Genomic DNA, 25,813 nt, shown 5'->3' with positions numbered 1-25,813 from the left:
CATGTTTTCTTTTCCTTCCTTGAATGTATTTTACAATTTGTGAACAGATTGGTACTGAGACCACAATTCAAGGTTGCCCTTAATAGAGCTCCTCAGTTTTCTTTCTGTGAAACTGCCTGCTTTCTCGTACTTCATCCCACAGTTCTAGCTTCCTCAGCTACCTAGACTCCATCTTTATCTTTTACACACCACCATACTGCCAAAGAATTGATGCTTTTGAACTGTGGTGTTGGAGAAGACTCTTGAGAGTCCCTTGGACTGCAAGGGGATCCAACCAGTCCATTCTAAAGGAGATCAGTCCTGGGTGTTCTTTGGAAGGAATGGTGCTAAAGCTGAAACTCCAATACTCTGGGCAGCTCATGCAAAGAGTTGATTCATCAGAAAAGACTCTGATGCTGGGAGGGATTGGGGGCAGGAGGAGAAGGGGATGACAGAGGATGAGATGGCTGGATGGCATTACCAACTCGATGGACATGAGTTTGGGTGAACTCGGGGAGTTGGTGATGGACAGGGAGGCCTGGTGTGCTGCAGTTCATGGGGTCGCAAGGAGTCGGACACGACTGAGCGACTGAACTGAACTGAACTGCACTGGTCATACAGCAGAGCTCTGTTTGGGCTAGTCCTCTCCGTGACTTGAACTGAATCTGCCTCTGGTCAGTCGGCTAGAATGGTCAGAAGATTCACCTTGTTCTCTTTCTCTCTGGGGTCACAGTCCAGTGCTGGTTGTTGTCCATTGTCTGAAGGCCACTGTTTCCTGTATTTTGTCCATTAGCATAGTTGTTTATGACAAGAGGGCAATTCAAATGGCATATGATCTTTCATAGGATGTGGATTCCCCCAAAGATTCTGTGTCTCCTCCCGTGGTGGAGTGTGTTAGTTGTTCTCTTCTTGTGCTCTCAAAGCTCTGTGTTTGCAGTCTGCAATTGCACACTGTGTTTTAACTTCTAAGTCACAGACCCACTTCTCCTAGTCTCTAAATAGCTTGAAAACAATGATTATCTTACTCATCTTTGTGTTTTAACATCCAGCACAATATCTACACAGAAATGATTCTCAAAAAATACTTATTCAAGCTTTCTATTCTTGTGATTCACTTCCCCTGGTTTTGGGAAGATATTACATAGCAAAAACCACACTTATATCAGGGATGGCAGAAATAGGGCATGTCTTGCCCTTTCCCCTATCAGAGTCCCATGAAGGTATCATCAGTCACCAGGGTTCTGCTTTTCATCTGAGCCCAAATGTAGCTCTGAATTCCCTCCTAACATGATTTCAGGTATCTCTTACCAGTAAACATATGTTCACTCTGATGCCAAAGCTTATTTGTCATTCATGAATTAGTATTATTTTTTATTTTATTCATTTAGTAAACATTTATATGGTACTTATGTGCTAGCATCATTCTAAGCACTTTAAAATATTAACTATTTCATTCTATTACATTTGTATTATATTGGAACTTTATTATCTCCATTTTACAGATTAGGAAAATGAGGCACAGAAAGGTTAGGCCACTTATGCAAGGTTGTATGGTTAGTAAGTAGTGAGTGCAGATTCCTTTCCAGCGAATCTGGCTTGATGTCTGTGCTTTTCACTGTTCCATTATGCTGCCCCCGCTATGACCTCAACCAGCCAACATGTGTCTCTTTAGCAAGACTCTAAGAAGGTAGTTATCTTTTTTCTGACAAGCAGTGGTAAGAGACAGGCTGAAACAGATGGGGCATGGAGTTAAAGGTACCTTGGGCCTCTTAGAACCCAAGGGAGCAATACCACTGTTCCTCTTGATTTATTCGCTTAACACATACCTATTCTGCCCTTTCTATGTTCCAGGCACTGCTGGAAAGGAAAGCGAATGTGAAGCCAAGTGAGGCACAAAATAGTTACAGATGCCAGGGTGTCACCTCAGACACATAAACAGTCAAGGTTTATGAGATCTCAACTTAATTCCAGGAACTTCCAGCTCGAACAACAGATATGGTTTATGCCCTACACAGGATTTTTTTGGAAACTGGAATTGCAAACATGCAGAACCACAGCCAGGAGGCATTGGGAAAAGCAGGAGATGACCTCCACCCTCATTTTCTAATATCCACTGACTGTCAGCCATGCACCCTTGTTCAAAGTGCCTCCCCACCCTTGTGCAGCCGTTTTCTAGGGTCCCGCACAGACTGGAGCAGAGAAACAGCCCGAGACCAGAGCAGTAAAGGAGTCCAGTACTGGATGTAGCACTGTTGTCAGAAAAGACAGGTAATTTATGAAACGTATATAATAGAGTGAGCAAACGTTCTCTTATTCTCCTTGTTTGTTTTCTTGTGTTTGTTTGCTTTAAAAGCTAATTGCCCCAAAGGAATAGAGTACAATGATTCTGAAGGAATTTTATTCCTCCATTTAGGAGGATATCTTGGTTTTATCATGAGACACTAGAACTCAGGGCAAAAAGAGGTAGGGAATGTCTTGCACTAGCGTTTTGAGAATTGGCTAATCAACTTAACCTTTGTCCACAAGCCCCCTGGGTAATCCATAGAATTCAACAAAAGTGCTGAATACATGTTTAATTATTAACATGGTAATTACCCAGGCTGACTGTGTGTGCGCCATATGTTTTTGTCATTGCCCAAGGTCATCCAGGGAGCTTGCCAGTGGCTCAGTGGCAAAGAATCAGCCTGCCAAGACAGAAGACACAAGAGAGACAGATTTGATCCTGGGTCAGGAAGATCCCCTAGAGTAGGAAATGGCAACCCACTCCAGTATTCTTGCCTAGAAAATTCCATGGACAGAAGAGCCTGGCAGGCGACCATCCATGGGGTCGCAAAGAGTCAGGGCTCAACACAGGACGTGACTGAGTATGCAGGCCCACTAGGTCATCCATCCGACGCTCTGGTGAGGTGGCTAGGAAAAACTTTCATTCAGATACTTCAGAAAAATCTCATCTACAGGGATTCCACCTCTCACTTCAAAGCCTACTAGGCACTATGTTTTTCAGTGGCCCTGAAGCAAAACATTGTCAGAATACATTTTCAGTGGGTTGCTAGACTTCTTGTTTTCCTGTGATACAGAGAGCTGCCCAAGTGCACGTGCCTTCTGGAGTCCAGGAGACTCAGTGGGTGGAGTCTCCAATGAAAGAACATGAGACCCTTCCTTTCTTTCCCATGGGAAGTGGACTATGGAATGCAATGGAAGTAGAGGGAACATCCATCAACCCCATTATGTATCAAATACTGGCTTTGAGTCTGGAATGGAACTCTAGATTTCATGCTTCTAGATTCCTGGGCATTTGGTTGGATTTTGAGTAAGCTATGCCTTACCCACAGTTCAAAAGCATCAGTTTTTTTTAAACTGTGGTGGTGAAGAAGTCTCTTGAGAGTCCCTTGGACTGCAAGGAGATCAAACCAGTCCATCCTAAAGGAAATCAATCCTGAATAAACATCGGAAAGATTGATACTAAAGCTGAAGCTCCAATACTTTGGCCACCTGATGCAAAGAACTGACTCATTAGAAAAGACCCTGATGCTGGGAAAGATGGAAGGCAGGAGGAGAAGGGGACAACAGAGGATAAGACGGTTGGATGGCACCACCAACTCAATGGACATGAGTTTGAGTAGGCTCTGTGAGTTGGTGATGGACAGGGAAGCCTGGCATGCTGCAGTCCTTGGGGTTGCACAGAGTTGGACATGACTGAGTGACTGAACAACGAATGACTTACCCAGCTGTATCTTTTAAAACAACAAAAGTTAGGAGTGAATATATATTTATATATGTGTATAGATAGGGTTATTGGGATCTAAGTAAAACAAAACTAGGTTTTACAGTTTTTTGTGTGCTTTGTCGTTCAGTTGTGTCTGAATTTTTGTGACCCCATGGACTGTAGCCCACCAGGCTCTTCTGTCCATGGAGATTCTCCAGGCAAGAATTATGGCATATGTTGCCATTTCATCCTCCAGGGGATCTTCCCAATCCAGGGATTGAGTCCAGGTCTCCCACATTGCAGCCAGATTCTGTACTGTCTGAGCCACCAGGGAAGCCTAAGAATCCTGGAGTGGGTAGTCTATCCCTTGTCCAGGGGATACTCCTGACCCAGGGATGGAACCAGGGTATCCTGCATTGCAGGCGGATTCTTTACCAGCTGAACTACCTGGGAAGCCCTTTAGGTTTTTTTTTTTGGTAAAACATACATGGGGTAAGACAAAACAAAAATAAGAAGGACAAAATGATGTGGAAATTAGGTTACCCACTAGAAACCAATCCCTGATATTAGTTCTCTAGGTCAGGGAAAATTTGCCAACTGTGAGTTTTGTATAATTGGTAATTTTTGCTCATACAAGCATCTAGGCATATATGAAATGTAATCTGTACATTAGCATGGTTTCATTTTCTACAAATATATATGGACCTTGTTGGGGGAGGTGGTGGTAGGGCTTCTTAGATAGAACTGCTGGTCAAGGAGTTGTCCTACTTGAAAACCTATTACATAGTTCAAATTTCATAATTTGGTCAGGAGGATAGTATGGGGGATCTTCCCATGTGGCTCAATGGTAAAGAATCGCCTGCCAATACTGGAGATGCAGGAGACTCAGATTAGATCCCTGGCTCGGAAAGATCCCCTGGAGGAGGAAATGGCCACCCGGTCTAGTATTCTTGCCTGGAGAATTCCATGGACAGAGGAGCCTGGGGGTCTATAGTCCACGGGGTCACAAAAAGTCGAAAGTGAGCACGCATGCTCCGCCACAGACAGCCTTGAAATAAGTATTTTGCGATTCTTATAGGCATTATGCAGAGAATTTTATGCACATAGGATCCACTACATAATCTGTGGGGCCCAGTGTAAAGTAAAGTATTCAGGTCCCCTTGTTCAAAAATGAAGAATTTCAAGAGAAAACAGCAGAGTATCACATCAAGCTAGGGGTCTGCTAACACAGTACATTGTTTGGGCTGCCCGTGAAGTGGGCCCCGTGTATACATTTTCAAATTTATCCATAAACGAACCTCAGGATGGATATATCATTGCCTTCATTTTGCAGATGGAAAATAGAGATTTAGAAGTTTCTCTCCTCAGTGTCCTTTCCAGCGCATTTACCTATAAGGATATCATGGTTTGAAAACCACATCCATACCAAAATAATATTAGCTCCCCAAAGAAGGGAAAGAGTTGACCCTCTATTGGTCATCTGGACAATGTGAATTTTATATGTTAGAGCTGCTCCAACTTCCAGCTACCAGATGTCTGTAAAAATTCATAGCAGGCTATTAAATTTAGCAGATCCTGTCTTAATTAGATTAGCTTTTGCACAGCACGATGGCAGAGTGTCTCTCTGATGGAGGGTTTATAAAGATTTCTGGTGGGAATTCTTTATGGAAGATGGAGTCTTTTACCCACAGAGACTGACAAATAGAAGGAAAAAAAAAAAGCCCACCTCATAATAGTATAAGAATGTGGTCATGGTGTGTCGAAGCAGAAACATGGGTCTTTATTGCATTGATGTTTCCTTTTTATCTGGCCGAAGAACGAGGATGGCTCGGGATAAAGATGGAGGAGAGACGTTCAAAACAACCTGCAAAGAGAATAGCATAAGGGGGTGAAAAACTGCAAGCAAATCCTTGTCAAATCCTCCAATAAATCTAGCACCAAAAGAGTCCTCGGCACTCTCTTGCCTGTCAGTATGTGAGTTATTATTTTTTTTTTCCCAGCCAGGAAAGCAAACTGCACAGTTTGTCTTGAGCTGGTCTTTCGTGATTACACTCAGCATTTATTCTCTCTTCCCACTTAAGGTCCCTCAGAAAAGCTCACAGACACGAAACCAACAGCCCAAAGCCTGCTCTTTGCTGGGGCCTCTCAGTTCTGCTCTGGGCAGAGGCCCTAACATGCGCTGTTGTGTGGAAACATGACTTGTTTATCGATGTGGGAACAGAAGTGGTAATAGTTTCGAGAGCTGGGCTGCGCGTCTGGCACCTGGTCTGCAGGTTGCTCTAGAAGGAAGGCAGATGTAAGTCCTTTTACTTGTCCTCTGATTCGCCAGGTGAAGGTCACGATGATGCAAAGACCTTGGTCTCTCAGCTGCAGAATCTGTAGAGGGAGACAGAGCACAGAGGTGGAGAGGGGAAATATTGTTTACACCTCACAAGCTCCCTGCTCTTGGGCAGGGGGCGAATTTGGTGTTTCCAACTCGAACCTGTGAAAGCAGGAAGGGAGTGCTGGTGGCTGGTAGACAGACTGGCCCATGACTTGCTCAGAGGCAGGATGATCAGATTTACCTCATACGCAGGCAGGGTTACTAGGCAACTGATTAAATAAACGAGCTGGTCCTACAAGCAAGCTCGCAATTAATTAACTTAACCATTTTCATTTCAGCTGTTTTCTTCCCTTGTCCGCCTCAACTTGCTTTGAGATACTGAAATGTGAGAGGCATGGGGGAGGCCGAGAGTCCATGTTGCTTTCCACGGGAAATTCGAATTCCTCTTAGTGTTTCCCACGCATGGACTGGGAGAACCTGATCAGCAGGTAATTAGCCTTTTAAGCAAATAAGAAATCACACATGAAAAGGTGTAGAAGAATGCTGGGCATGTATTTATTCACAACCTGTCATTCTCCCTAATCATGCTAGTCACTGGGATGAACAAGATGCAAAATTTACACTGCAGGAAATCATTTCAATAGATTGTTTCCGTGTAATCTAACAGGGAAGAATGAATCTGACTTCATATTGAACCTTCCTTTTACTTTAACCTTTGTATGCTATTGCTTTTGCTGCAAGAATGTTGCCCATAGCCTGAAACATGCAGGATAGCCCATTCACAAGGCTCAGAGTGTAACATTTTCTCATTCATGAGGGTGGATGCATGCCCAGTCCTGTCTGACTTTTAGAGACCTCATGGACCGTAGCCTGCCAGGCTCCTCTGTCCATGGGATTTTTCAGACAAGAATACTGGAGTGGGTTGCCATTTCCTCCTCCAGGGGCTCTTTCCAAACCTGGGATTGAACCTGGGTGTCTTGCATCTCCTGCATTGCAGGCAGGTTCTTTACCTATTGAGTCATTGGGGAAGCCTGTTCCTATTCACATAGAGATAAAAAGTTGCAGAACAGAGAATAACATTCATCTTGTTGAAGATGAATGGGAACATCATGACCTGACCTCTGTGGACAACTGCAAGAACAAATATTCTGACCCCAAGAAGTTTGCCCCAACCAACTGCAACCTCTCCCCTTTTAGTAAAAAAGAAGCTTGGATTCTAACTTGGGCATCATGGTTCTTTGGGACACTAGTCCATCTTCTTCTCAGTCTGCTAGCTTTCTGAGTAAAGTCACTATTCCTTGCCTCAACAACTCATTTCGATTTACTGGCCTAGTGTATGGCCTTGGACTCTATAATGGTGATTTGGCTTTGCCGAGGGAGAATCACGCTGGTGCTACAGATACATTCTCCTATCTGTTATGGAGATGCTTTACCCAGCTTAGATAGCTATCGAAGCATTCTTGGAGGACAGGAGGCTGTCGACTTGTGTTGAAAGATGAGAGGAGTCTGGAAAACAGCCAGTGCCAGGTGGGAGTCCCAGGGAGAAGGGCCCCGGAGAGAGCGAAATCCCAGTTAAATTGATAATATCAGGAAAGATTTGTTTTGATAAAAGTAGAAAATGAAAGATCTAGAGGATGGGTCTGGGGCAGTTGGCAGGGCCATTTGTAAATGCCTATCCCTGTTTATCTAAAATGTTTATACTTGAAAGTGTGGGCAGTAGAAACCACAGAAGGATTTTTCCAAGGAAAGTGGTGTGAGCAGGCTTGAATCACAGATGGTTTACTCTTAGTCATATAGAATTAGGATTTAAGAGGACTCTAGAAGGAAGTGCTGAGCAGGCTTTTGTAATAGTTCAGAAATGAGATGAGGGAAAGAAGGAAGGCTGGGGAGGAGGTATGGGGCAGAAGACACCAGTAGAAATCTTTGGCACTTGGAGCTTGACTGATGTTGGGGAGGAAGAGAAAGATGGGCTCAGGCGAGAGACAGACTCTGGATCTGAGAGACTGAGTGGGTAGTGACAGCTTTAACAGAAAGCAGAAGCACAGAAGGAGGAGGGTGGAAATACATGAATCTGTCTGGTACTTGTTGATTCCCAGGATCCTCTGTCGGTCAGGCTACTGCTTAAATAAAGCAATTACTTAATATTCCTTGGGAGATAGGAATTAGGGGATTCCTTGTTGAACCTACAGTTCAAAAAAATCTCTTGTATAGCATTTCATTTCCACAGTGATATTTAAAGCAAGATAGAGAATGTATAGAGGGAAGGTTAGGGTTTGGGGGTAGGGTAGGGTTAGGCAGACAAAGCTGCAGCCAGATTCTTCTCCACTGAAATGTATTTTAGTAACAGCCAAAGAAAATACAGACCTAATAGCCCAGATGAAGTTATTATTAATCATAAACCCTTGATTCACTCTAATCTCTCCTTCTAATTATGGAATGGAGTTGTCATATTCAAATGTGAAACAGGCTGGAATTACCAATGGCAAAGAGATGAGCCCCCGGCATATGAATCATCCTGGAAGATCGGAGGCCCCTTGTGCCCTTGATCAAACGCAGCCGTCAGCCTCTCAGATGAGGGCAAGATCACCTCTGATGGCAAGAGGGCTCCTGACACATGGACTCCAGTGAGGAGCTCCTGGCTTCCAGGCACACATCCTGAATGTTGATGATCTATTATTTCTCCAGATCCTGGGGACCAAGATTCTGTTTTTTCATAACGATCAGAAGATGTGTGGTCTTGCTTTCCAGTTTGCTTTAAACTGGCTGTGACTCTATGTGTCCACTGTTCCCAGGACTTTGCAGTGAAATGTGAATGAGCATTTTGGACACGAGGGTGCTGATTCAGCAAAGCTCAGGAAACGCACTGTGTACCGAATCAGCGGGTTGCAAGGAAGACGCTTTAGCACTGAGAAGTATAACCTGGGACATGCACTGCTCTCAGCTAGTATTTTATACTCATTCCCTAATCAAAAAACATTTTTTAAAATCTACATTTTATGTAAGATCTCTATTTATTTAAATTCATATGCTACTTGATAAGCCATACTGATTTTATCTGAGGAGGTAGAAGTGAATGGTCCAGTGCTGGTAAAACTCCAGCTTGAATTTTCTAGTATTTGCTGAGCGTGCTATTTATGACCTCACCTTTTGGACACCATGTTTTTTCCAGAAGAATTTCTTTTATCCTTTTCTCCTCGGGCACAGATGCTAGCTGAAATTGCTCCAAGGGAACGGTTATTTCCAACATTTACTGTCCACTTAAAATGACGCACAGAGTTGGACACCACTGAAGCGACTTAGCAGCAGCAGCAGCTAATACTCCAGCTGTCTCCACCTTTACCACTTGGGGTTCATAGTCCTTTTGTTAGTGTAGTTGACTCAGCCGTGGACTAGGCAAGAACTTTTGTCACCCATTCTGGGAGAGATCTGGATAAAAGGATGAGTCTTGGTTTTGCAGTTTCCATAGGCAAAAAGTTACCAGGGAAGCCAAATATCATCAGGAATGTAGAAAGCTGAGAAAAAATATTGTTACTTGTTTTTAAACTTTATATTAAACATATCATGGATGGTCTATTCTAATGCAATTTGATTTTTTTCTTCCATACAATTGCTGTATGTTGTTCTAGTCCACTGACTTTAGTGATTATGTAGTATTCCATCAAATAGCTCCACCATGATTTGTCTTATTAATGCACATTTATTGTTTCACCTGATAAAAATGATACTGATTGTCTTAAGGTCTGTCTTGAAATCTCCACTGTTTAATCTTAATATGAATGCACTGGCTTTTGATTAATAGTTTCCTTTTCCTTTCAAACTTTCAGTGTCTTTATGTTTCAGTTGAAAATTCTATAAAGAGACTGTGCTGCTGCTAAGTCGCTTCAGTCGTGTCAGACTCTGTGTGACCCCATAGACGGCAGCCCACCAGGCTCCCCCGTCCCTGGGATTCTCCAGGCAAGAACACTGGAGTGGGTTGCCATTTCCTTTTCCAGTGCATGAAAGTGAAAAGTGAAAGTCAAGTCGCTCAGTTGTGTCCAACTCTTCACGACCCCATGGACTGCAGCCTACCAGGCCCCTCCGTCCATGGGATTTTCCAGGAAAAAGTACTGGAGTGGGGTGCCATTGCCTTCTCCATAAAGAGACTGTAGCTGGAGTTTATTTTCTTATTTTTATTTTTCAGGATAATCTAATCTGATGATCTCAAATCTTTAACTGGAAAATTTATTCCATTTACAGTCATTGAGAATTTGGGGGGTTTATTTCTACCACCTTATTTTGTTCTTTCTACTCCTGCTTTCCTATCTTATTTTGATATGTTCTTTTTTTTCCCTAGTGGTGGAAAGTGAAAGTGTTAGTCACTCAGTTGTGTCTGACTCTTTGTGACCCTATGGACTGTAGCCTGCCAGGTTCCTCTGTCCATGGGATTCTCCAGGCAAGAATGCTGGAATGGGTTGCCATGCTCCCCTCCAGGGGATCTTCCCATCCCAGGGATAGAACCCAGGTCTCCCATATTGTAGGTGGATTCTTTACCATCTGAGCCATCTCTAAAATAGTAACATGCATGATCGAAAGTTTAAAATAAGTTGACATCTCTATGTTCCTCCTGAGTGACATATGGACCTTAAACATTTTATCTTGGGTAAATCTTTTTCATCTTACGGTTATTTTAGTGGTTTATTTCAACTTTGTTATTATATCACTCAAAACCAGGTAGCTATTGTTACCCTTTTAAATGGTCAATGTTTGTTGACATTTGAATTGAAGCTTCCTTGTTCACAATTCCTTTTTTCCCTCACGAGACAATTTTTCTTTTTATTGAAACATGTCCACTAGAGGGTCCTTCACTGAAGATGTATTGGGGGTAAATTAATTTTTTTCTAAACATTCTTTTATTCCAATTTTGATTTTTTATGTTGTTTGATCTCTGGGCCAGGAAGATTCCCTGGAGGAGGGTATGGAAACCCAGTCCAGTATTCTTGCCTAGTGAATCCCTTAGACAGTGGAGACTGGTGGGCTACAGTCCATGGGGCCTCAGGGTTGAACATGACTAAAGCGCCTTAGCATGCACGCATGTATCACTGGCACATTTCTTTGTGTTGCTTAGTCGTGTTCCGTAGCATTAACATGGCAGTCTGTTGAACCATTTACACACTGAAGAGCATTTGTGTAGCTTCTAGTTTCGTGTTATGATGAATTGTTCTGAATGTTCACGTACGATTTCATGTGAACGTATATTTCTCTGGAACAAATGCCCCAAAGTGCAACTTCTGGGCCATATTCACTCTCATTTTTTTTTTTGAAATATAGATGTTTGTAAAATTTAAATTCTTTGCTTTCTCATATCTTTGTTGTCACTTTTAATTACTTTTATGCTTTAAGTTGATTCCCTGCTCCCCTGACCCCTGGCTGCTTTTAAGATCTTACTTTTGCTTTGGTGGTCTCCAGACACAATTCTGCTGTTTGGACTCTTTTAATTCTATGAATCACAGGATTCATATATTTCATCCTTTTTGGAAAATCCTGTCATTAACTCTTTCCGTTTTGTTCTTCCCCCCTTTTTTACTTCTCTTCTAATTGACAAAGTTTTACCCTACTCAATTTTCCAGGTGTTTTAATCCCTCTTCGTCTCTTTTCATCTCTTTATTCCGGTTTATTTCTCTGGTTCTATTTTCCTAGTTTGCCAGTTTTCTCTTTCTCTGTATCCAAACTAGTGTTTAATTATATTTAAAATTTATTTTTTATGACTGATGATTCCTTAGTTTTTGTTGCTTTTTCATATTTTTAATTTTGTAAATTCTTTTAAATAATGTAGATACCTTTCTTTTAATTTTTTAAAAATAAATTGTTTACCTGAATTTCTTAGGCATCTAATTCTTCTCATCTAAGCTTGTTATTTTTGCTTATGGGGGATTACTTTTTCATTTCTTTGTTATTTTGCATCAGAGCTCATGCTTTGGGGGGCTTACACATGTGAATCGTTTGCTGCCTGGGTTGAAGATGCAAACTTCCAGAGAGATTTTCTGTTTTATTAAGCTAGATACCCAGGACATTACTAGTCTCAGACTGATTTTAGATCGATTCTTCTGCTTGAGAGCTCCCAAACCAATTAAGTAGCATAAATTCAAACTTGAAACCCATGTGAGGGCAGACCTTTTATTAATTCTAGAAAAAAAAATTGGTCTAATCAGGCTAAGAGACTGAGTAAAACAGTGTAATGTATGCTATGATGTGGTCTACATTTCCAGGATACTGGCGTTAATACCAACTAGAACGTATTCAGATTTCCCCACTTACACAATCCCTTTTGGGGGGAAACTTGTGAACTGTCATCAGCTAAAGGTCATGACCTTTCCCAGGGTCAGCCTGCATCCAGTGGGATATACAGTGTGAGTCCTGTTATTCCAGTAAACACAACTCTGAAGAGCCATTCAGCTTCGGAACTCTGTGGGGTTGGCTAAGGCCTTGCTGTGAGGATGTGGCGGTTCAGGGTCTCCTTCTGCCCAATCCTGACTTTGTCTCTTCTCCCAGGGACATTGATCCCTAGGAAACCATCCTGTATACTAAGCTCTGTTTCAAAGTCTGATTTCCAGGGAGAGCAAGCACTGACAAAAGGCCAGCCTTCTTTCAAGACCATGTATCCATTTGGCATCTTGGTTACACTGTCCACATCATGCGGCCGCAATCCTCACCTTCTACCCTGGTTTGGCTCAGTTGCTCAGTCATGTCCAACTCTCTGCAATCCCATCGACTATAGCCTGCCAGGCTCCTCTGTCCATGGGATTTCCCAGGCAAGAATACTGGAGTGGGTTGCCACTTCTTTCTCCAGGGGACCTTCCCTACCCAGGGATCAAACTTGTATCTCCTGCATTGCAGGGGGATTCTTTACCAACTGAGCCATCAGGGAAGCCCTTGGCTTACCCAATAAAACCCCTGTCACACCAAACCAGTAACCACTCATTTTTCACCTCTTATTTTCCTCTAGGAAATTTCCTTATTCTTTCATGAATTTAGCTTTGTATTAAAGGAATGTTTTTATGTTGAATTCATTTTTGCTACATGGTTTGTAGTGACAAGTTTTTTAAAAAGTCACGGGTTTCAGATGGGACTGCTTAATTAATTGGTTTTGTGCCATTAATGATCATTATTGTTTTTTCTATGATAATGGTGATTTGCTGATTCTCTCTTTCTCTGCCTCAAGGATTTTCAAGTCCTTTCCTCTATCCACTGTCTTTTTGTGGGTGATTTTTGGATGTCTTAGCCCCTCAGACAGCAAAGCTCTTTCAGTCCAGAAGGTCCCTGGGGTTGGAGTACTTGCCCCTTCAACCCAGTTAACTCCAAGTAGTCAACCTTCCTTAACTTTTTCAAAGCAGAGGAAATAACCGTCAGCATTTTTTCTAAGGAACTGTTGTTGCTGAGTCACTAAGACATGTCTGACTCTAGCCCCCCAGTGGACTGTAGCCTTCCAGGCTCCTCTGTCCACGGGATTTCCCAGGCAAGAATACTGGAGTGGGTTGCCATTTCATTCTCCAAAGGATTTTCCTTATCCAGGGCCTGAAACCAGGTCTAATGAACCTGAATCCATTACAGGTGGATTTTTTACTGCTGGGCCACCACAGAAACCCTGTCTAAGGAATATTAGTACCCAAAGATGTAACACACGACTCCTTTTTTGACCACACTGCATGGCTTTCAGGATCTTAGTTCCTTGACCAAGGATCGAACCTGGGCCCCTGCAGTGAAAGAGTGGACTCCTAAGCACTGGACTGCCAGAGAATTCCCAGAACACACACTTTCAAAATCAATTTTATTACAGTATAATTGTCACATAGTAAAATGTACTCATTTTAAGTGTACTTAATATGCTTTGACAAACATACACGCATGTAACCATGACTACATCAAGATACAGAATAATTTCATCCCTCTTAAGATTTTTCCTGTGCTTTCCAAGTTGATGTCCTCAAACCCCCTGGCCACAGGTAACCTACTTTCTGTCAGCATGGATCCCATTAAATTCTATCCATTTTATAAGTGAAATTATACAGAATGTATGCTTTTGAGTCAGGCTTGGTGTTTTGTGACCTAACCACGTTGCTTGCATATTAGTGGTTCATTCCACTTTATGACTGAGTGGTTTTTATTTCGTGAATGCACCACAATTTATTTCCCTGTCCACCAGCTGATGGATGTTTTTGTTGTTCCCAATTTGGGCCATTACAAATAAAGCTGATATTAACATATAAAGACACACAGTTTCAGATGTTCCTATCAACTCTCCTTTTCTCTATTCCAAAAGATTTGGGCTCCAAAGCTCTTAACCACTGAAATATCATAAGGTATTTCTGAGATGAGATAAAGTGGGCGCCTGACATCATTACATACTTATTTTCTCTAAGAATAAATATCTAAGCCATACGGTAGAAAACATGAACTGTTGAGAAGGCCTGTAACCATATTATTTTAATTATCATTATTACTTTTAGCCAATTCTGTCATCTTTCTACGTATTGATTATGCATAGTTTCACTTATAGAATGGATAGAGGTTAATGGAATCCATGCTGACAGACAGTAGGTTACCTGTGGCCAGGGGGATTGAGGACATCAGCTGGGAAAGCACAGGAAAAGTCTTAAGAGGGATGAAATTATTCTGAATCTTGATGTAGTCATGGTTACATGCGTGTATGTTTGTCAAAGCACATTAAGTACACTTAAAACGAGTGCATTTTATTATGTGGCAATTATACTTCAGTAAAATTGATTTTGAAAGTGTGTGTTCTGGGAATTCTCTGGCAGTCCAGTGGTTAGGACTCCACTCTTTCACTGCGGGGGCCCCTGATTGGTGCCATGTGTTTCTAAAACTGCTTTCTTCCTATTTCCCTTCCTATTTCTCACTGATTTGAGTCCTTCCAATAAAAGTATAATGGAATCTTTCTTACGTGTTCCCTCCTTTCTGCTACATTCATGACTCTTTCTCAGTTGTACATAGACATGGCTAGATATTCGGGTTCCTTAATGGGAGATGGGTTAAGATAGGTCTAGCGGGAGAACAAAAACTAGGTTGAAAGAGGGAAAAAGGGAAGGAAGACAGTGGAACTGCCGACTGAGAAAAACAAAGCACAGATTAGAGGACCTGAAAAACGCTCTTACCTATTGAGGACATGAGGCGCTGTTGTTGTGCAGTCACGAAGTCGTGTCGGAATCTTTGTGACCCCACGGGCTGCAGCACACCAGGCTTTCCTGTCCTTCGCCATCTCCGGGAGCCAAGTATTGGAGCTTCAGCTTCAGCATCAGTCCTTCCAGTGAATATTCAATGTTGAGTCCCTTTAGGATGGACTGGTTTGATCTCCTTGCTGTCCTAGGGACTCTCAAGAGTCTTCTTCAGCACCAGTTGAAAAGCATCAATTCTTCAATAGACATTGGGAAAAGATTATTCAAGGAATATGCACAAGTGAAAAAGAAGCAGAAAACTAATTTCAGTGTGTCATTTTATTTTGCTGTCAAAAAAAAAAAGCACAATAACCTATCAGACAAGCATAGGTACATTCATGAATTAAAATTTAGCTACGGGTTATGATCATTAAGTTGGAACAAGAAAGTGAAAGAGGGTCTCCTGGTATCATGCAACTTCCCTTTTAAATTCCCTTCTTGTGTCTTTGTATCTCCTCTGTCAATCCCGCGGCTTCCTAAGTCAGCATCTCTGGTCTCAGCTTTCCAGTTGCTGCTTAGCCTGTGTGAGACTTTTCCACTTTCTAAACCCTCTGCTCACTGTTCCCATTGAGTTAATAGGATGTGAGGCATCTTAGTACATATTACACAGAAGATGATTTCTACAGTTAAACGATCCAAGGACTGGGTGGGTTAAACAAAGTGAAAGAAAGCTAGTCCTTTACTAGCGGTTTTCTCTTTTGACATGTTATGGGATACTCTTTGGGGAAAGGCTGCCTGGATGGTGATTTAATTATAGATTAAACCCTAATTCCTGTCCTGAAAGATTCTATACCCACAGGCTTTGCTCAGGGAAGGACTCGCCTTCTTCTCCTGGAGCAGCCCCCTCTTCCAACAGCACTGCTCACGAACGCCGCTGGCTCAGCACAGTCCTCTGCAGGGGTACACTTTTCTTCTTCAAGTCAGACTCTGCTCTTCAATTAGATTGCAACGTGTAAAGCATCTTGTGGGTAAAGGTGTACAAAATTTTCTTTTTCCTTTTTTGCCCATTGTAGCATACAGGATACAGTTGAGTCCAGAGTAGAATCACAGAAGGTTCAAATTTGAAAGTAACAGTGGCAATTCTTTTATTTTAGTTTATTTTATACAACATTATTATTTAATATCTACATCTGTGTTTACTAATTCGTTGCTGGGGTTTTTTGGTATATCCTCTAGTTTCTTTTTTTTTAATTTATTTTTAATTGGAGGGTAATTGGTTTACCATGTTGTACCGGTTTCTACTGTACAACAGCATGAATCAGCTATCAGTATACATATATCCACTCCCTCTGAAGCTTCCCTCCACCCACCCATATCGCACCGCCTCTGGGCCATCACAGAGCAGAAAACGGAGCTCCTCGCACTACACAGTGGGTTCCCACTCTCTATTTTACACATGGAAATATATATACGTGTGTCATTGCTACTCTCTCAATTTGTCCCACCTTAACATACCTTATAAATCCAGAAAAATACCGGTAAGTCAATGTTTCTTTAAGACAGAAACAAACATGACTCCTAAAAACACAACTCTCTGAGGAACGCTGGGAAAGATAGTGAAAGAGATTTAAGAAGCAATTGGGAAATGGAAATGAAGTACACATAGGAAGGCCATCTGGCTCTCGCAAGACTTCTTTAGCTGCCCGGCCATTGTCCGTGAGCGTGGGCTTTCCAGGGGACCTCTGAGCATCTTCTCCTGAACACACGTACCACCTCAAGCCCAGCTGCCCCCTGGCTGAGCCTGTTCTCCATTCCTGCCAGAATCCTTGAACTGTCTGGACCTGACCTCCATGGTTTCTACCCTTTGATTCCTGCACCTCTTGGCACCCTGAGATAACAAGACCATGGAGCTATTTTTAATCTATCAAAACAAGTGGTTCTCTGCAGCAAGGCTCTGATGATTAATCACAAAATCACCATTTTGGGTGGAAAGGAATCATTGTAAATCAGATGTACTCATAGAAGTTAGTTTGTGATGATTTAAAGCTCCATTGGCAATTCTGCATATTGTCAGTGAACGGAAATGATGGAGCAAATTAATCTGAAAACCATGAACGTTGTGCGGTTGGTATACAAAGTATTGTGGAATGTGCACCCTTCTGAGAAAAGTAAGAAAAGTAAGAAAAGTGGCCCTCAGTGGTGAAAGAAATTTGGGGTTACAGCTGTAAATCTTTCCTGGACTGTCAATGCAAATTCTTTCTCAACCTAATTACTCACTTTGCGTCTTATTTTTTCCCCTTTCATAAGGATTACTCTGCCATCTAGTTCCCCCCTGTCTTTCCTTCTTTACTCTATGTTATGTGCCCAGCAACTGGTTTGCAGCATTGTTCTGTGGTCTTTCAAATGATGAAATAAAGAGAATGGTTCTTAAGCGAACAAAAGTGACCCAGGTTACACAGGCATAATGTGGGAAACAGTGGATCTTGTATAACACAGCTCACCTCCTTTGAATCTTCTGTGACTGTGGTCCCCAACACCCAACTTGAGCCTCCTTGGTTGATAGTGCCAAGGACAGAGACCTTTTTCCTTTTATTTCTTTCAAGTCCTTTGCAGTTTTGGGTGTCATTCCGAACACACGGTAAAATAGTCAAGGATTTCTTAAACTGATTTAAAGCTGTCAGTGGTTTAGAACCTCGCATACAATTAACTTGATCTGTTGTGGTTTCTGTTGTTCAGTTGCTCAGTCATGTGCGACTTTGCGACCCCATGGACTGCAGCATGCCAGGCTTCCCTGTTCTTCACTGTCTGCTGGAGTTTGCTCAAACTCACATCTGTTGAGTCGGTGATGCCATCCAACCAACTCATCCTCTGTCGTCCCCTAATCTGGGCAATTAATAAGTGATGAGGATATGGCTTGATACACACGCACCAACTTGTGAAAGACTTGACATTTTTTCTGGTGGGTTGAAAATGCAGCAGCAGACAAATGCCTTTGTTCTGGTATAAATTTGGAGCCAAGGCAATAGTATGGCCATCTTATTCCTGGACTGCTCAAAAGCTTACAAATTCCTTGAGAGCTGCCAGATAAGAAAGTCTGAAGGAATGGCTCGGCTAAGAAAGTTTGACCAGTTAGCTCTGCAGGCTGATTTGCAGGACCAGTGCTGTGGGGAACTGACTGTGTTGTCCGTGTGTTTGTAGGTTTGAGGAAATTGCACTGCAGATTCCGCTTACAGCGCTAACTGTAGCATGCAGCTTGACATGATCAGACATTGCATTTATTTCCCATGTCACATAAATAACACAATATGTTAATGAAAACTGAAATGAAAGAAAGTCTTGGCTTGTGATTCACCACTGCTGTAAATGGCCATTTTCATTTTTCTGTGTTCTCTTACCAAATGAATACATTTTATGTGGTTATAACTGTAATGTAGACATAGTTCCATATTCTGTTCTACATTTAACATTTTATCACGACCATTTTTCTGTGTCGTTACTGCAGCTCGGAGCTTTGCAGCCTGGAGCATACGTGGCACCCGGCATTGTTGCTTCCCTGGAAGAGGTTTGGAGAGAGCTGGGTGAGGCCTGTTCTAGGACTAGGTAGGGCCTTCCCACTGCCTGCTCTGGCTGGGTGCTTGATGGGCATTCATTGTATTATGAGGCTAAGGGTTGGGGGAAGAGGATCCTTGAAATTGTGTGTATGCATGTGTGCTCAGCTGTGTCCGACTCTGCGACCCCATGGACTTTAGCCCACCAGGTTCCTCCGTCCAGGAGATTTCCCAGGCGAAAATACTGGAATGCGTGGCCATTTCCTTCGCCAGGGGATCTTCCCCACCCAGGGATTGAATCTGCTTTTCTTGTGTCTCCTGCATTAGCAGGTGGATTCTTTACCATTGCACCTCCTGGAAAGTTCCTGAGATTTTATGCAAGGATCCATTTTTCCATTTCCTTTCCAGAATAGGAATTAAGGTCCGGGGGTTTGGTGAGGAAATGTAGAAAAGGGATTGCAATTTGGAATTATCTGTTAATCACCTGACATGGATCTTAAGAGACTAATAGCCCCATCCTAGGGTCAAGAAGAATGTTTTCTCCTCTGGAGAGCCTGTGCAGTTGGTCACTGCAGCACATTTAGACTCAGCCTAACTCTGGTCAGTAGAAAAGCCAAGAAGACCTGGTGGGTGCTCAGGACCGATAGAGCTGGTAAACCCCAGGAATCACTCATGTTTTGCACTTATTTATCCTAATTCCAGTTTACGTTGCACAGGCCATTTGATTTATTTATTCTGGATTCTTGCTCTGCCTTATTCCATAAGAGATTTGAGATGTCTTGCCCAAAACACCACGGAGTCAGTAAATCTGGCTTGTATGTTAACATCTGTATCCCTTTTATTTAGACTTGCATGGTGTGGAGGGCAGAGGAAGAAAACAAAGAGTGGGAGAAAGACAAACAAAGCTGAAGGAGGGTTGTAAAATATGCAGAAGTAAACAGGTGAGCCCGGCCATTATTTCTTAGACAGGACACACCAGGAATAAAAAATACACGGCTACTATTCCTCAGAGGAAATGATGCATGAAATAAATGTTATTAGAGGCCCAGGGGGACGCTTTTCCTTATTTGTTAATGTACCTCATGTTGAAAACATGCCAGGGGCTGTCAGCACTGGGCTGCAGAATTATAAGAAGCCTTTCCTCCTGAATCTTCTGGGGAGTGGAAGGCAGGCGCCCTCCTTCTTCCAGAGTCTACACCACAGTGAAAGTCTGTTTCCTGGACTCTCTTTCCATCTCTTTTTATCCTTTTCCTTCTTGGCCAACATTTGACAATGGAATGACTTTCCAGGAGGAGTACGACAAGCTTGAACCCTTCCATTTTATTCCTGTAGCATCTTTCTTGCCCTGAATGAGGAAACATCATTGTCTTGCTCTCTTAGTTGAGGTTCCTTTGTAGGAGAATACAATTGCAGCCCCTGCCATCAAAGTGGTGAGGAATGAACTGGAGGATTCCCTATCTCTCCTAAAGGCTGGAGCATCAGTACAGGGTGTATCTGTCAGTGACGGGAAATAATCCCACCCAGACACGTTGAAAAGACTCAGAGGGTGTCTCCTCTTCTTAGTCTAGAGAGAGAGAAAGGGAGGGGGAAGTGGGGAGAAACGCCGAACACCTGGAGTGGGTTCGCAGAGCTGACAGGTTGCAGCTCGCCCGTCTTCTCCCTCTGTCTGATAACACTTTATAGTTAAGACTCTCTAATTGGGCTTGCACGCCTCTCTCCTTTTCATCTCTCGTGGTTTGTGCCCAAATATGGCTTTATTTTAGCCTGTATTTTCCACTTCACTTTAGATGCTCAATCCTGTGAGGGGTGGGGGATACAGGGGCAGAAAAGGCAGTTTGCCAAGTCTAGGGTAGGCTTTGTATCTAGGGGAGTCAGGGAGTATCTCCCTGGTTGCGTGTGTGTGTGTGTGTGTGTGTGTGAGAGAGAGAGAGAGAGAGAGAGAGAGAGAGATGAGAGCCTTCCCTGAGCACTTCGCAGCTTACTTCTTCAAGTGGCAGGTGTGAGTCCTTCATATATTGGTATATACTGAGTGTCCAGCCCAAGGTAACAATATTGACCTTGGCATTCACTCATTCATCCATTCATCAATTCAACGACTATCTAGTGATAACATCTGTTATGTGTGCAATGTGCTTGATTATCAGTTTTTTTTTCCCCCTTGGATTTGCTCCGTGTCTACCCAGGACTTGATACACTCATAGTGGATAACTGTTAAGTGATCATTGGTTGCCCTTGAATCATCTGGTTCCTTCCTTCACAGCCCAATTAACTAGTGTAACTAGTTACTAGTGTAACTAATACCTGCATCTGGATTTGAAAGAAGGTTTACTGGCTTAAGTATTTTTTCTGACATTCCTTTAACTACAACTTCTTTATTCACCTTTTTTAGCCCTTAAAGTTGTCTTCCATTCTTAGTGTGAATCCTACCAATTTATATTTTGTGCATTCATCAATTTATTTATTTCTTATTATGTATAAATGGTTACTCAATATCAGCTTACCACCTGATATTGTAGATAAAGTTTTATTGGAACACAGCCATTCCCATTTGTTTCCAAATGGTTTATGACTGGTTTTTAGAACAGCAGAGATGAGTAGTGGAGACAGAGACCAGTATGACCTGAAAATATTTACTATCTGGATTTTTATAAACATAGTTTTCCAACTCTGAACTATAACACAATCCCCTATTGATGACTATTCAGGTTGTTTGCAGTATGGGGTCTGCATAAACAATGTTTCCTTGAACCTTTGCAATCTGCTCACTCTTACACGTGCAAAGGTCTCTCTACATTATATGCTTAGGAGTGGATTCCAAGGGTTGAAAAGGAGGAACTTTTTTTTTTAATTTTATTTTATTTTTAAACTTTACAATATTGTATTAGTTTTGCCAAATATCGAAATGAATCCGCCACAGTTATACCCGTGTTCCCCATCCAGAACCCTCCTCCCTCCTCCCTCCCCTACCCTCCCTCTGGGTCGTCCCAGTACACCAGCCCCAAGCATCCAGTACCGTACATCGAACCTGGACTGGCGACTCGTTTCATACATGATATTATACATGTTTCAATGCTATTCTCCCAAATCTCCCCACCCTCTCCCTCTCCCACAGAGTCCATAAGACTGATCTATACATTGGTGTCTCTTTTGCTGTCTCGTACACAGGGTTATTGTTACCATCTTTCTAAATTCCATACATATGTGTTAGTATACTGTATTGGTGTTTTTCTTTCTGGCTTACTTCACTCTGTATAATAGGTTCCAGTTTCATCCATCTCATTAGAACTGATTCAAATGTATTCTTTTTAATGGCTGAGTAATACTCCATTGTGTATATGTACCACAGCTTTCTTATCCATTCATCTGCTGATGGGCATCTAGGTTGCTTCATGTCCTGGCTATTATAAACAGTGCTGCAATGAACATTGGGGTACACGTGTCTCTTTCCCTTCTGGTTTCCTCAGTGTGTATGCCCAGCAGTGGGATTGCTGGATCATAAGGCAGTTCTATTTCCAGTTTTTTAAGGAACCTCCACACTGTTCTCCATAGTGGCTGTACTAGCTTGCATTCCCACCAACAGTGTAAGAGAGTTCCCTTTTCTCCACACCCTCTCCAGCATTTATTGCTTGTAGACTTTTGGATTGCAGCCATTCTGACTGGCGTGAAATGGTACCTCATAGTGGTTTTGATTTGCATTTCTCTGATAATGAGTGATGTTGAGCATCTTTTCATGTGTTTGTTAGCCATCTGTATGTCTTCTTTGGAGAAATGTCTATTTAGTTCTTTGGCCCATTTTTTGATTGGGTCATTTATTTTTCTGGAGTTGAGCTGTAGGAGTTGCTTGTATATTTTTGAGATTAGTTGTTTGTCAGTTGCTTCATTTGCTATTATTGTCTCCCATTCTGAAGGCTGCCTTTTCACCTTGCTAATAGTTTCCTTTGTTGTGCAGAAGCTTTTAAGTTTAATTAGGTCCCATTTGTTTATTTTTGCTTTTATTTCCAATATTCTGGGAGGTGGGTCATAGAGGATCCTGCTGTGATGTATGTCAGAGAGTGTTTTGCCTATGTTCTCCTCTAGGAGTTTTATAGTTTCTGGTCTTACGTTGAGATCTTTAATCCATTTTGAGTTTATTTTTGTGTAAGGTGTTAGAAAGTGTTCTAGTTTCATTCTTTTACAAGTGGTTGACCAGTTTTCCCAGCACCACTTGTTAAAGAGATTGTCTTTAATCCATTGTATATTCTTGCCTCCTTTGTCAAAGATAAGGTGTCCATATGTGCGTGGATTTATCTCTGGGCTTTCTGTTTTGTTCCATTGATCTATATTTCTGTCTTTGTGCCAGTACCATACTGTCTTGATAACTGTGGCTTTGTAATAGAGTCTGAAGTCAGGTAGGTTGATTCCTCCAGTTCCATTCTTCTTTCTCAAGATAGCTTTGGCTATTCGAGGTTTTTTGTATTTCCATACAAATTGTGAAATTATTTCTTCTAGCTCTGTGAAGAATACCGTTGGTAGGAGGAACATTTTTAACTCTGCCTTCCCCCCCGCAAATTGTATCTCAGTCCTCCGTTAATTCTTTTCAAAGTGTTATGCATATTATATTCTGTGCAAGTTGCTTTTCTTTTTAAGTAGTAATATCATGAGGCATAAATCCTACAATTAAGTTTTCTCATTCTGTGAACTTGAATACCTTGTCCTGAGGACTTCAGTAGAGAGGTCTAAAGCTAATTTTTATTCTTTTTTTAAGTTTTAAAATTTTTAATTGGGATATAATTTATTTATCATGTTGTATTAGTTTCAGGCTAACACAACAAAGCAAATTTGCTATACGAATATTAATACATATATCCACTCATTTTTAACCTTTATGGATGCTTGATTATTTTATGTACTTAGGTATTCGGTTGGCCAAAAAGTTTATTTGGGTTTTTCAATGAACATTTTGACCAACCCTGTATTTATTTAGTTTGGGTACACTAAGGAAGATTCTTCTCTCTTTTTCTTTTATTTGAAGCCTAGAAACTGAATTATTTTGATTTACATTGAATGTTATTGGATAAAGGGTCCCTGTTCAACATGAGCAACACTAAAAAGAAATTTTTTAATTTCTTCTGCCAGAAACCTGAAGATATCAACCATCCTGGGTCCTGGTATAAGGATGAACAGTATTTCTCCAAATTCCTGTTCTTTCTGGACCCTCAGAATGTCAGGATGTGACCTTATTAAGAAATAAGCTGATTTCAGGTGTGATAAATTAAGATGAGATCATACTGGATTAGTGATGGTGAAAGTCACTCAGTAGTGTCCAACTCTTTGAGACCCTATGGACTGTAGCCCAGCAGGCTCCTCTGTCCATGGAATTCTCCAGGCAAGAATACCAGAGTGGATTTCCATTCCCTTCTCCAGGGGGTCTTCCTGACCCAGGGATGGAACCCAGGTCTCCTGCATTGCAGGCAGATTGTTTACCATCTGAGTCACCAGGGAAGCCCATACTGGAGTACAGTGACCCTTAATCCAATATGACTGGTGTCGTTGTGAGAAGAGAAGAGGCACAGAGAAAAAAAACACACAAAGGAGAAACCACGTGAAGACAGAGGAAGACCAGAGTGATGCCTCTACAAGCCAAGGAGCTCCAAGGATGACCAGCAAACACAGGAAGCTAAGAGAAAGGCACGGGGCAGAGCCTTCCCAGGCACTTTCAGAAAGGACCCGTTCTGATGACACCTTCATCTGGGACTTGGAGTCTCCAGAACTCAGACAATATGTTTCCATGTTCCAGAAAAACATCTACTTTTGCTTTATTGTCTATGCCAAAGCCTCTGACTGTGTGGATCGCTACAAACTGTGGAAAATTCTGAAAGAGATGGGAATACCAGACCACCTGACCTGCCTCCTGAGAAATCTGTATGCAGGTCAGGAAGCAACAGTTAGAACTGGACATGGAACAACAGACTGGTTCCAAAATGGGAAAGGAGTATGTCAAGGCTGTATATTGTCACCCTGCTTATTTAACTTATATGCAGAGTACATCATGTGAAATTCTGGGCTGGATGAAGCACAAGCTGGAATCAAGATTGCTGGGAGAAATATCAATAATCTCACATATACAGATGACACCACCCTTATGGCAGAAAGTGAAGAACTAAAGAGCCTCTTGATAAAAGTGAAAGAGGAGAGTGAAAAAATTGGCTTAAAACTAAACATTCAGAAAAATAAGATTATGGCATCCACTCCCATCAGTTCATTCAGTTCAGTCGCTCAGTCGTGTCTGACTCTTTGCGACCCCATGAATTTCAACATGCCAGACCTCCCTGTCCATCACCAACTCTCGGAGTTCACCCAGACTCACGTCCATCGAGTCAGTGATGCCATCCAGCCATCTCATCCTCTGTCATCCCCTTCTCCTCCTGCTCCCAATCCCTCCCAGCATCAGAGTCTTTTCCAATGAGTCAACTCTTCGCATGAGGTGGCCAAAGTACTGGAGTTTCAGCTTTAGCATCATTCCTTCCAAAGAAATCCCAGGGCTGATCCCCTTCAGAATGGACTGGTTGGATCTCCTTGCAGTCCAAGGGACTGTCAAGAGTCTTCTCCAACACCACAGTTCAAAAGCATCAATTCTTCGGTGCTCAGCCTTCTTCACAGTCCAACTCTCACATCCATACATGACCACAGGAAAAACCATAGACTTGACTAGACGAACCTTTGTTGGCAAAGTAATGTCTCTGCTATTCAATATGCTATCTAGGTTGGTCATAACCTTCCTTCCAAGGAGTAAGCGTCTTTTAATTTCATGGCTGCAGTCACCATCTGCAGTGATTTTGGAGCCCAGAAAAATAAAGTCTGACACTGTTTCCACTGTTTCCCCATCTATTTCCCATGAAGTGATGGGACCAGATGCCATGATCTTCGTTTTCTGAATGTTGAGCTTTAAGCCAACTTTTTCACTCTCCTCTTTCATTTTCATCAAGAGGCTTTTTAGTTCCTCTTCACTTTCTGCCATAAAGGTGGTGTCATCTGCATATCTGAGGTTATTGATATTTCTCCCGGCAATCTTGATTCCAGCTTGTGTTTCTTCCAGTCCCATCACTTCATGGCAAATAGATGTGGAAAC

General features: G+C 42.1%; 1 protein-coding gene and 1 long non-coding RNA gene across 2 annotated transcripts; one reads left to right on the top strand and one right to left on the bottom strand.

The window, feature by feature from the left end:
- Window positions 1-5,411: 5,411 nt before the first annotated feature.
- Window positions 5,412-6,270, bottom strand: LOC147366378 (uncharacterized). The gene is made up of 3 exons (XR_015133346.1): window positions 6,168-6,270; window positions 5,948-6,061; window positions 5,412-5,549 (listed from the first exon to the last, which is right to left on the bottom strand). It is a non-coding gene; the product is annotated as an uncharacterized LOC147366378 (long non-coding RNA).
- A 76-nt stretch (window positions 6,271-6,346) lies between these two features.
- On the top strand, window positions 6,347-24,737 carry LOC147366377 (uncharacterized). Its single transcript, XM_086318499.1, has 4 exons — window positions 6,347-6,496; window positions 18,660-18,757; window positions 19,552-19,646; window positions 23,821-24,737. The coding sequence occupies exons 1-4, from the start codon at window positions 6,471-6,473 to the stop codon at window positions 23,917-23,919; spliced, it is 318 nt and encodes a 105-aa protein (XP_086174625.1). The 5' UTR covers window positions 6,347-6,470; the 3' UTR covers window positions 23,920-24,737.
- Window positions 24,738-25,813: the final 1,076 nt, after the last annotated feature.

This window comes from Bos grunniens, chromosome 9 (genome assembly GCF_055505025.1).
Source record: "Bos grunniens cultivar Pamir isolate PY7600 chromosome 9, Bosgru_T2T1.0, whole genome shotgun sequence".
In the NCBI taxonomy this organism is placed as follows: Eukaryota; Metazoa; Chordata; class Mammalia; order Artiodactyla; family Bovidae; genus Bos; species Bos grunniens.
This window is presented reverse-complemented; position numbering and strand designations above follow the sequence as displayed.

Excerpts from the sequence above, each read along its gene's own strand:
- LOC147366377 (XM_086318499.1), top strand. The coding sequence starts at position 6,471 with ATGGACTGGGAGAACCTGATCAGCAG. Across the intron at positions 6,497-18,659 it reads TGGGAGAACCTGATCAGCAG|CTCGGAGCTTTGCAGCCTGG; the intron begins GTAATTAGCCTT and ends TCGTTACTGCAG. Across the intron at positions 19,647-23,820 it reads AAATATGCAGAAGTAAACAG|AAACCTGAAGATATCAACCA; the intron begins GTGAGCCCGGCC and ends TTCTTCTGCCAG.